The sequence below is a fragment of the Cynara cardunculus genome (assembly GCF_001531365.2).
Source record: "Cynara cardunculus var. scolymus isolate 2C chromosome LG 15, CcrdV1, whole genome shotgun sequence".
NCBI classification, from domain to species: domain Eukaryota; kingdom Viridiplantae; phylum Streptophyta; class Magnoliopsida; order Asterales; family Asteraceae; genus Cynara; species Cynara cardunculus.
The window spans coordinates 8,220,515-8,233,333 of record NC_037542.1 but is presented as its reverse complement, the minus strand read 5'-3'; the positions used below and the strand labels follow the sequence as shown (position 1 = coordinate 8,233,333).

General features: G+C 30.5%; 1 protein-coding gene across 2 annotated transcripts; it reads right to left on the bottom strand.

The window, feature by feature from the left end:
• Positions 1-3,280: 3,280 nt before the first annotated feature.
• LOC112527567 (homeobox-leucine zipper protein ATHB-13-like) lies at positions 3,281-6,398 on the bottom strand. 2 transcript variants are annotated; one of them, XM_025138275.1, is made up of 3 exons: positions 6,117-6,398; positions 5,474-5,877; positions 3,281-3,944 (listed from the first exon to the last, which is right to left on the bottom strand). In XM_025138275.1, the coding sequence occupies exons 1-3, from the start codon at positions 6,232-6,234 to the stop codon at positions 3,522-3,524; spliced, it is 945 nt and encodes a 314-aa protein (XP_024994043.1). In that variant the 5' UTR covers positions 6,235-6,398; the 3' UTR covers positions 3,281-3,521. The 2 variants fall into 2 exon arrangements, with proteins under 2 accessions (XP_024994043.1, XP_024994044.1); XM_025138276.1 differs by having other exon boundaries at positions 3,281-3,929.
• Positions 6,399-12,819: the final 6,421 nt, after the last annotated feature.

The following is a 12,819-nucleotide window of genomic DNA, read 5'->3' as shown; positions in this document are numbered from 1 at the left end:
GGCAGGATAAAAGTTTGCCAAATGTTCCCTTCAAGAAAGTGACCATTTCCAACTCTTGCTTTTCTTCTACACTTTCCATCTCTTTGTCTTCTTTCTACCTTGGAATGTGTGTTTGATACCCTTTATTTCTTTTCTCTCTCTCACATACTAAACCCTTATACACACACTTGTTTATGTCCTACATTTCTCATTTCAATCATCTCTCTCTCTCTCTCTAAAAGATCATGCAAGAAGTTAAACGTTTTGTAAGAAGATGAGAAATTCCAATATCATATATGATTATACTTATTTGAGTGAGTTTAATCATATGTGATTAAGCGTCTATATGTTGTTAATACAACATGTGTTTAATCATATATGATTAAGCTTGTGTATCATGCGTGTAATCATATATGATATTGAAACTTCTCACATTCTTGCAAAATGTTTAACTTCTCATTCGAACATGTCCCTAGATATATATAAGATGAGGCTAATTACACCCATACCATTTGAATACACACACATGTATGCGCGCGCACACACACACACACATATACACTTGAGATCATGTGAGACCAAGTTATTTTCGTGAGACATGTAAGACAACTTTTTTATACTTGAAACTTCACAACAAAACACTGCGAATGTAACACGGTTTTTTTTTTTACTTTCACAATGTTTTGCTGTGAAGTTCAAGTGTGAAAATGTGTTCACACGGGTCTCCCGAAAACATGTTGGTTTCACGTGAACCCAACTCTCTCTCTATACACACACACACACACACACACACACGAGCAGGGCCGTCCCTGGGGAGGGTGGCACGGGCGCACGCCCAGGGCCCAAAAATATAAGGGGCCAAAATTTTTCCCTTAAAATATATAATAGTCTAAAATAATTTAATAAATTAAAGAAACCAAAAAATTGTAGCATATAATAAGAGACAAAAATAATTTAGTAGATAATAAGGGCCCAAAAATATATCAACTAATTACAGAAGAAAATAAAACAAATTAATTGATCATTCATTCTATGCTATTGTTTATTGTCCCAATATTTTTTTTATATCCAACAAGGTCCAATGATATTGGCTAGTGCTATCTCTATATGCTTGACTATTTTCGTGCTTCAACAATTCAACGTTAAGATTATGTGCTTGCTATTGCTATATATTTTTGTTAGATATTTTTATCAATTTCTATTTTTATTGACTATTGGTTATGTTGTTCTAATTGTTTTTGTTAACTATTGTTATCTATTTTTGCTTCTACATAAAATATTTTACTTTTTTTTACAATTAATCTATTATTCTTATGATTTATGATGTGTTTCATGGTTTTGTGATTAATCAATAAATTTTTTCTACTAGATGTATTTAGTAATGTCTCTTATATATGTCAAGTTCCATAAACTTTTAATATTAACATTTTATTTTAGTTGAGCTAAAAAAGAAGAAAAATAGAATTTAAATATTTTCATCAATTGTTTGACTTATGTATCTTTCATTGGGATTCCACCACACCACAAGATTCTATTTAAGTGCTCAAACAATCATTTGTTGAACTTACATATTATATGTTTAATTCATTATTTATTTTTACTAGATCTCAATGGATCATCTTTTCTTTCATATTCTTATTAATCTTCATTTGTCTACTTGTCTAAAAAACCTTGATAATCTTCTTTATTATTGATCTCTCATTGACCTCATGATTATTTCATTAACACGAAAATCTCTTTTTATATCAAAATAACACATATTTCTTGTTATAAGGTAAAAATTTCTTACTTTTTATAAAAATTTATCAGCCATAGTTTCTATACTCTTGGTTTAAAATTATATAATAAGAAGTACGTAAATTTAAGTATTCTCTTGACTCTTATATATCTATAATATAGATAAATAAGATTTATTTACTCAGTAAATTATTAACAGTTCTTGTACTCAATTTTATACTAATGAAAAACATTTATTACTGAAGGTCACTACAAGAAAAGTGAGCTTTGACGATGCGCCTTTTAGCGATGACATGTTTCATAAGTTATAGCGATGACATATCGTTGTTATATACTCTTTCTAATGATAAACGGACTTTTAGCGACAACAAAAGTCGTTGCTAAAAGCCTTGTTTCTTGCAGTGGAGGCCCTGTTTTTATGTTCGTCCAGAGCCTAAAAAATGTCAGAAACGGGTCTGCACACGAGGAGACTAATTGCACCGCTACCATTTGAATAAAAAGATTAACTATCGTCAAAAAGTGTGAATGGACGGTTAAGGTCATTAAAAACATCTGGAAATGATCTATTTAAAGATACATATATGTACCAACATTACAGATTATTCATATAAGTTAACATATATATATCTCTAAATTAAAATTTTCAATGATTTACATATGAACCATCTTCACTCACACTTTCACAACATTTAATTTTTTTTTTTTGCCGTTCAAAAAAAAATTTAGCCTTTTAAATGAACCTCCCATTATATATAAATTTTATACGTCTGTATACATCATTACATATCATAATCGTTGAAATAAACTATTTTCCATGTAATAACTTTGTGACTGTACAATTAATTAAAAAAATGATAATGAAAACTGTGAATATAAAACAACTTTATAACTACAAAAAATTAAATGATAAATGTTCATATTTCATATATTATTTCGTTCGTGTTAATATCTTATTTTACATATAACTTAAAAATTTTGTGGCCGTAAATTACGTGTACAGAAGAAAAAACAAAATTTCTGATGATCACCAAATAATGGTTGAAACTTTTTTTTTAATTATATGAAATAAAGTTAAACAAAATAATTAAATATGTGAATATTTTTCTTTTACTACCATTCAACAGTGTTTGACTGTCCTACTCTGATTTCATCAAAATCAGCAAAAGTGTTGCACCAACCTTTCTTTAATCGAGGAAATGTTAGATATGAAGAAAAATCACTACTTTTTACCGAAAGAAAATTAAATAAATGAATATATTTTTATTTAATGGATCCAAGGATTATCCAGAGCTCCAATATTTAATTTAAAATATTATTAATTTCTTTTGTCTTATTAATTAAATACGAAAAACGAAAATCCTAAGGAAATCATCAAAAGGGTTGGACCAATCGATTCAACTCAAGAGTTGTTTAATGATAAAACAAAAGATGAAGAAGAAAAATACGGTTTTCTAGTATATAAATATAGTTAGTAATTTAATTAAATAAGAGAAATTAATTAGTATATATATACAAATATTCTAATCTGTCTCTAATATTTATATTGTACGTACTCCAAAATCGTGTACTAATCAATACCCTTTTATTTCTTTGAATACAAGGATTATCCAAACCCTAATCTTGAATTAAAAATGATAATATTTGATTTTTCTTCTAACTTTTACTCTATTAATTTAAGTACCAAAACAAGAATTTAAAGCTTAGAGAACAAATAGATTGATCTCCATCTTTAATATAATCAAACCGAAGCCTAGAAGGCAAATCGTGAGAACCGTTTTTTCATTTTCTTGATTTTCATTGATGCATCAATTGAATTGTGGTTGTTCCAACCATGGCCAAAACCCTGATTGATCTTCGATACCAACAAACATGTTGCTGAAGCATTCTTCTTTAATGCCAGTCGATTGATCTAGCTTCTGGCAATGAAGTTGATGATCTGTTGGCCTTGACGATGAATTGTGGAAGAGCTGATGAGCCACAATGTTATTAGTATTAGGCCTATCGATATTGGATGCCGGAAAAAGATTGGGGATTGGTTGTTGCTGCTGATGATGTTGATGGTGTGATGATAGAGAGCTATCGGTGGCCGGTGTTCTTGAGATGTCCAGTTTGATTTCAGAGCTGTTTTCACTTCTGTTGCTGCAAGATCCTTCTGTTTCTTTAATGTTGAGGTTGATTAGTTCCGTTGGCTCCCTATTTTTAAGTGCCATTATCTGCAAAATTCCAATCTTTTTTGATCAATTAATCAAACAATTATCAAGAAACTAGAGTATCACATGCCCCTAGCGGTTGCTCTAAAAATGTAACATAAAAAAAAGAGATCGCATATAACAATGTGGGGTTCCTTCAGATACATTAATGGATAAATGGCAAAAATTTCACCTTTGGTTTCCTGAATAAGGTTATTTACTTAATTTTCTAATACAATTTATGATTAAACCCTGTAAATTAAAAACTCGGAATACAAAACTAAACAATTTTTGTTATCTATATCTACTTGTAGAATTAAAGAAAGCGAGACATGTAAATATACGTTGAATGAAAGATTGACTAAAAATAATAATAAATAGAAAACCTTTTTTTTTTTATTATCTCTCGATCGATGTACACCTAACAATCCTAGCCAAAAGAACGTTAGAAATGAGATCACTTTTTAACGACAACAACATGCTTTTTGTAGATTAGAGGTAGCATGAATGTCTAATTTAACAACTCACCCTCTTCAATTATTGTTAATTTGCTTTACCATGTGCAATTCAAACTAAATTTCCCCCCTATAAATCCATAAATCGCTCATATTCATATCAGAAATAAGAAAACAAATATATGTTTTTGTAATATATAGAGTTATATATGTATATATAATATGGTCACTTCTTAATTATACCCATGCTTCACATTGACTTTTTTGCCCTTCCAAAAGATACAAACTCTGGTGAACAATATGGGAAATTGTGTAAAGATTGTAATTTTCTCTGTTCTAAAATGTTAATCATTTACAGTTTTGAGATACTATTTAGGGAAAGTAATTACTACTTGGTTTGTAATTGTTTTTTTTTTGAACGGCAAATATTATAAAACCAAAAATCAACTAGCTAGCAAGTCGCTAGCGGATATAAAATCGTCCTCAACGGGCTACTACACCAAAGTTCCCAATCAAGATGTTTTCGATCTAACCTTAAGCCAATTGAAAGATAAGAGAACAATATCTTTGAAGATCGCCTTCGCCATTTTAGCCGGTTTATTATGAACGAGATTATTACGATTAGCCCAAATAAGCCAAACGAACACCAAGAGAATCACCTCCATAGCCTCAGCCACCTTCTTGCCTTTGAACGGGAACTTTGGCGCCGCAATGAACTCCGCCAAATTAGTAGCTTGAAAAGGAAACTCCGACCACCAATTTTAATTGTTATATATACAATATTTTTATTTATTTATTTTGTTGGTGGTAAGTTGTGCAACTCTTAATTTAAACTTTCTTAAAGACAGAAAAATGATCATGAGTATTTAAAGAGAATGTTATCCAATTGCCATTAGATTAATACCAAGTATAAGTAACTTTCAGTTAAGCCCAAATAAGTTCAATTAGGCTTCAATTAATATATATATATATATATATATATATATATAATTGATTTATGTGTTATTACCTCAGCATGAAGTTTGTGATTTTGAGATTGGAGGGAATCATTCTCAGCTTTAACAGCTTCAAACTGTCTCTCTCTATATATATAATTGATTTATGTGTTATTACCTCAGCATGAAGTTTGTGATTTTGAGATTGGAGGGAATCATTCTCAGCTTTAACAGCTTCAAACTGTCTCTTGAGGGTATCATAGTCTTTTTCCAACTGTTTGGTCTTCCATCTTGCCCTTCTGTTCTGAAACCAAATGGCAATCTGTCTTGGTTGAAGTCCAAGTGCTCTTGCAAGCTGCATTTTTCTCTCAGGTTCAAGCTTATTTCCCAACTCAAAGTTCCTCTCAAGTGTCTTCACTTGTTCCATATTTAGTCTCCTTTTCTTCTCTCCTGCAAGCAGCTGTGATCCATCATCTGATAACTCATCTTCTCCATTCATATTTCCACCTTCTTGATCACATGCATCCATGTTGTTCATACCTGAGAAAGACATGGATCTTTTTCCCAAGAATGAGGCCACACCTGCATCAAATATTAATATATCATCTAATCCATAAAGAATTAAACTTTCTTCAAACCCATTTGGATTTAGTACTGCTAGAAGATGAAAACCCTAATACAGGATCTCATCATTGCATCACACTCTACTTTGGATTCTTTCTCTCTCTCTCTCTCTCTGTGTATATATATATATATATATAGAGAGAGAGAGAGAGAGAGAGAGAGAGAGAGAGAGAGTAGTTAAGGGGTTAATTAATTACCACTGAAATCCTGAGTGGTGGTGCAAGGTGGGAGAAGTGGAGGAGCATGATGGTCATCTTCTTGAGAGGTTTGTAACACGAAATTGTTGGAGAAGAAGGCCATTCCAGTGCAAGTCATCAGCTGTTTTAAGCTACCTCTATGGCTAGCTTAATTGCTTATATGACTTGTGTCAACATTCCAAGAATTCTTTGTGGTTTCATCATCTTAGTCTTTAGAGATAGAGAGAGATCTAAGGAGAGATAGAGATAGAGAGAAAGAGAGAGAGAGAGAGAGAGAGAGAGAGAGGGTGTAAAGGATATTGTGCTGGAGAAAGAATGAAGAGACTATATATGACACACCCCTTTGGCAAAATGATAAAAAGAATAAAATACAATAGCCGTTAATAATATTAATTAATCTTTATATAATTTTTTACTCTCATATATAATATATGTGTGAATTCATTTGTTAACTCGATATATGTTGTTAGTTTTACAAACTTCAATGAACCAATAGAAAACAATATACATTTTTGGTTGATGTACATGATAAATTTATTTAATAAGGGTAAAAATATAATTTTTTATTTGATATTTTTTTTAATGCAAATTAATTTTCGGTTACATTTCTTAATTATTCCATGTCTTGCCATTATGAATATCTCATGCAAATTAATTGTCGGTTACATAGTGTATATGTTACAAAAATCTTTACGACTTTTTTCCATATACACCTATGTTCACATATGAACAATTCCCATAAATATCGAATAACTGTTACACATGAACCATTAACCAAAAAAAAGAGAGTACAATATCGGGTGTCGATGATCTTGTTGTTGATTTTAATTTGACAACGGGATTAATTCTCGGATAGTTACATTGTTATTAATGGCAGTTACAAAACATCACAGTGTCAATATTAATGGGCGGTTACAAAACATCTCATTATCATTAATGGACAACTAAAATCTTTTTTCAAAATACTCCTTGTAAACATTGTTCACTCATTTTACCTTGTCTATGTATGCAATTATTTACAATTTATGTCATGAAATGATCTTAACCACAAATTTTAAAGATCAATAAATAAAATTGATTCACAAAGTTAACACCATATATTGGATTAACAAATGAACTCACCCATACACACACACACACACACACACACATATATATATATATATATATACATACATATTCTTCATAAAAAAAAGGATAAAACGATGAATTTGTCAAACAAAATCATATATATACACCTAATAAATAAGTAACTTTTGGGACACGTGTCATGTTTCTGGGCGACGGTTATTGATTTTTCCCGCCTAAACATGTATTTAGACATAATTTTCACTTACGGTTCAAATAGGCCTATTTAAGTGACATCTGTCCATCTACACGTTTATTTTCCTGTTTTCGTGGTTTAACTGATTTCCCAGACTAATTAGAAATCTCTGATATGTTTTCTGTTTCTAAATCTGGAGACTTCTTTTCCAGACTTAGAAGTCTGAACACTGAACATGTATGTATACACAATTTACATTACTGGTTCAAATGAGCCTATTTAATTAACATCTGTCCCTGTAAACATAACTGATTTCCGGATGAAAATGGATTTCTTTTGAAATACTTAAATAAACAAAAGTCTGGATTTCCATTCCTTAGACTTATAAGTCTGGATTCCTTTTCCTCAGTTAAAATTCAAAGTTGTTTATCAGACTTATAACACATACCAGTATAAAAGTCTGAGGACAAGTCTGAACTCCTTTTTCTTAGTTAAAATTCAGAGTTGGCTTCCAGACTTGTAAGACATACCAGTATAAAAGTCTGAGGACAAGTCTAAACTCTTTTTCCTTAGTTAAAATTCATAGTTGTCTTCCAGACTTGTAAGACATACAAGTATGAAAGTCTGGGAAAATTAGAGTTATAAGTCTGAATTTAACTCTAATGTGGCCTCCAGACTTACAACATAACTCTGGGAAAACTCAGAGTTGTAAGTCTGAATTAAACTCTGGAGTGGCCTCCAGCCAGGGGCTCTGTCCTTTGGACCCCGCCACCGGGGGCGCTGCCCTCGGACCCCCGTGATCTAGGGGCTTCGCCACTAGATCAAATTAAACTCAAACAAGTGTTCATTTCATATCTTCCTTACTTGTTCAATATTTATCATGATTACATTGGTTAACAATTTAATCCCATTACACTTAAAATGACATTATTGATACAAATCACCAGCATGAAGTCTTCAAATATTGATTATTTTTCAGACTTACAACATAACTCTAAATTGTTCTGTTCCAAATTTAGTTCCATAATTTATTCCCAGACTTAAAATACAACTATGAACTCCTCTTCAGAGTTGAAGTTCAGAGTTACGTTTCTAAGTTATAAGAAGTCAGAATTCTTGTGACTCAGAGTTATGCTCATAGATACTTTTTAGACTTAGAAGACAACTCTGAATTTCTCTTATTTAGAGTTTAGTCCAGAGTTATTTTCCAACCTAACAATAGAACTCTGAATTTTTGTGTTTCAGAGTTAATGTTCAGAGTTTTCTTTCAGAGTTAATGTCTAGAGTTTTCCTCATTTAAAATACCCCGTGTAATATACACAAGGTCGAACCTAGTATATATAAAACATAATTTTAATTCACATGATTTATCGAAAATTATTTGTTAATAAATTTGTACTTGCTTAACTATTAGTTTTAAGTTGCACTTTAAAATTACATATTAAACCAAACTTTGTGTTTCCTTGAACAAAAGAGATTAATTAATACTTAAAAGGAGGAAACAGCTATGCATTGTTTGCTACATTCTATTCCTAGGATTAATTTTTAGCTGAATGTAAATATATATAATAAATATTTAACTTAATACGTACGAAACATGTATAAGTGGTAAAAGTTATTTAAGATGCAAACAAAATACCACAATAACATGAATTATAATAAACCCTTCTAATACCTCGATAGTATTACAAATGTCTAAATTTAGCCAAATTTTTTGTTAAAATAATACTATAAAATCTCACGATTAAGTAAAAGAAAATGCTAAATGGTACAAAAATATTGTTGCAAAACGTATTTTTAACATAACATGATTTAAAAAGGAACATAATATTATATAAATATTCCATGTAAAATTTAAACATAAAGTTATTAAATACTTATATGTTGGAGTTTGTATATAATTACATTTCACTTGGTATGAAAATTTAAATCAGAATAATTACTGGTCATCATCATATGTATTTTTGTGTAAAGGAGATAAAGGGTGTCTTTTTCCCTTAATTATTTATTAGCATCATGCATTTCTTTTAGAGAAATTAGTTAAAATCATCATTTATCTCATTCAAATTGATCTTCTAATTTACTACTTTTCTCTTTCGTTGACCCAAATGTCACTATATCAGTAATATTGTGATAATCAAGACATTCGGTTTTAAGTTTGGGATTGTTTTTGAAAAAACAATGATAAATGGAGGGATTTAATATGTCAATATGCCTAATATTTTTAAAAAATCATCACCACCTCTTTATTTTATTACATGAGATAAATTTTTGTTCATCTCCTTTGGACGAGATTTTAAAAAGAAAAGTAGGTGAAAAGAGGTTTTACTCTGTGTGTGTGTGTGTGTTTCTTACAAAGAAAAAGAAGCCAAGAGAGAATTGAAGACAAAGGGATTTTGTGTAATTATCTGGATTATTTGCTATTCATCTTCATAACTTTATCTTTTTGTGATTAAGATGGGCTACTTTCAGACTTTCTTTATTTGGTAATTTGGGAAAATAGAACCATATGGTTCTCTATATGAACATATGCTTATAACACTATTTATGGATGCTACTTTTAGCATGATTGTGAGTTTGGATATGTTTATATCATGTGTGAAAATAAGGGTGACATATCAAGGAGATGTGTATTTTGGTTTATAAGGGTGACATATCAAGGAGAGATGTATACTGGGATAAGGGTGACATATCAATGAAAGATGTATATCAGGATAAGGGTGGCATAATCATGAAGTTATAAAATCTAGGTTTTGATCAAACATTTATAATTATCGCATGACTTAGAGCTATCGCATATGTGTGATGCGTTGACTTAAAGTTGTCGCATCCTATTGATGCGATGAAGTGTGGTTGTCGCACTAAAGTGATGCGAGTGCGTAGCCTTCATTCTACAACGCTACAAAAAGGTTATGAAATCACTTAGGACCATTTCACTTGTCTAGATGGCTACATCTAAATTTGTACTTATATGCAAGGATGCGAAATGTTGTTTTATCGCACCCACTGAATGCGACAAGTTGGGTTATCATATCAATGTGATGTGAAGAATTGACGTTCTCGCACCAGTGTGTTGCGAGGACTTGGGTTTATCTCATCAATGTGATGCGAGAAGTTGTATATGATGCGACAAGTTTTAACCATAATGTGCTTATCGGGTTATTTGGATATTTATGTAATAGATGAGGTTTGGTATATCAAAATGATATATATTTGTTATTATTACCAATATGAGTTTATAAACATGATTTGGTGATTTTCACTCTGTAATTGCATAAAAGAGATTACTTACTAGACCTCAAAGTCTAATCTTCATTTTGTGTTTCAAAAATGTGCATTATAGATCGGGCATAATAAGAAGTTAAAGGGAAATGAAAATTGTGAAGTGATAATATTATGTTTGCATGGGATTTTGGGATAGTACAAATCTTCTTTTATATCTGAATAATTGTTATGTATTCAAGAGTAATATAAAGATGTTGTGGAAAAAGTTAGCTATTTTGTAACATAGCTTTTGTTTATTGGAGACCGAATGTGTGAATTATATTTCTTGATATATGAAAACATATATATATTTACATGCAAATGTGATCTTGGTGTGTTACAAATATCCATGTCCGCAATAGCTAAAAGACAAAAAAATGTCAAAGTCAACCAGTTTACTGTCGCAATTGCAGACTTGACCCGTCGCAATATGCGGACCTAACCGTTGCAATCACGGGCCTGGCCGTCACAATTGCATATCTGTGTTGATTTTTTGGTCTTTAGCTAGGTCTGCAATGCATATTGCAGAAGTAGTAACATTTGAGCCAACCTGGGAGAGAATGGTTAAGAGGCTAATTTGAGTGAGGAAACTAGTTATTTAACCCAAGGACTCTTTCTTTTATGACATTTCAAATGATTAAACATGGTATAAAATCCAAGGCCTACAACACAAAGATAATCGGTGACAAGGTTCAAATGGTGATATTTGTATAAATGAAATTCAGTTGCTAACCTAATTTCTATTATGAATTAGGAGAAGAATGAGATTATGATACGTCTCTTATGTATCATGAGTAATGAACATGAATTTTTTTATACATTTATAATGAATATCGCGTAAATGCTTGGAACATGTGGTATGCTCTTGTTTATCTCCTGATTAGCAACTGAATCTCTCCCAATATACATATGTGTGTGTATAACGGGGTTTACAAAGATTCCAAAAACACATAATCATCGAACTTTTATCATGAACCTATGTCAATACATATATTGTTACGACTATTATCGACGGATCACAAAATCCAAAAATTTCACCTTAATTGTCGTAGTTTATTAAATAACATTTAAGGGTATCATTCAAAATCAAATCTTTAGGCTATTCTTGTTGAAGGTATTACGTTTTTCACCTAACCTTTGTTCAACTACTTTGCTTAAATTATTAAATGAAAACGACTATTTTTTTAATATAATTTTAGTATTTTTGTTATCATAACTTGTATCTAAGTGACATTATGTGTTCATTGATAAAGCATAAAGTCAATAACAAGATTAATTGATAAAGAAACAAATAGATTTTAAATAATCACTACAGTAAAATTGGGTTTATTAGCTGTTAAAAATGTTTAAGCTTCCTAATAGATTGTTTTTATGGAACAAGTTTATAGAAACAAATAACAAATCGTTATATTTAAAGTGTTACATTTAGTTTACATGACGTTTTGAATGTTTTACCAAGTTTTTAAAACGACATTAAAATAAAGTGTTATCTTAACTATTTTATAGAACACACTTGAAAAGCATCCTGTAAACGCATCTTTTTGTAGTATACTTGTGTTGATAGAAGCTTTTTCAAAGAGTATCATATAAAGTAGCTAATATGACATTTATTTCGGAAACTAAGAAGGTAAGACATGTGATCCTAGACAATCTGAGTGATGACAAATTTATTAACACTGAAACAGTGAGAGAAAAGCGTACTCTTTCAAATCTATGTATAGATTTGCCAAGGATTTTATCCGGATCTAATTATATTCGATACTAAAAAATCAAACGAATCTTGATAAAGCCCATAGCTAATTCGAGACAAATATATATGGATTTGCTACCAATCTAATTATATTCGATATTAAAAAAATAAAAAAATAAAAATTGAAAAAAATTGTAGGTAATCCGAGACAAATGTATATAGATTTGCAACAAATTTGCTACAGATCTAATTATATTCAATAATAAAAAACCAAACTGATCTTTGATAAATCCATAGCGTATCCGAAACAAATATATTTAGATTTACCACGGCTTTGCTAAGGACTTAGTTATATTTAATAAAAATCCGTAGCTAATACGAGACAAATATATATAGATTTGCCACGGCTTTGCTAAGGGTCTAACTATATTCGATATTAAGAAAATCAAAGCAAATCTTGATAAAATTTGTAGCTAATGCAAGAC

Bases quoted from the DNA above. Each gene is read 5' to 3' on its own strand.
- LOC112527567 (XM_025138275.1), bottom strand. From the start codon at position 6,234: ATGACTTGCACTGGAATGGCCTTCTTCTCCAACAATTTCGTGTTACAA. The intron at 5,878-6,116 runs GTAATTAATTAA...TATTTGATGCAG, and splicing joins CACCACTCAGGATTTCAGTG to GTGTGGCCTCATTCTTGGGA. The intron at 3,945-5,473 runs GTAATAACACAT...TGATCAAAAAAG, and splicing joins ATCACAAACTTCATGCTGAG to ATTGGAATTTTGCAGATAAT.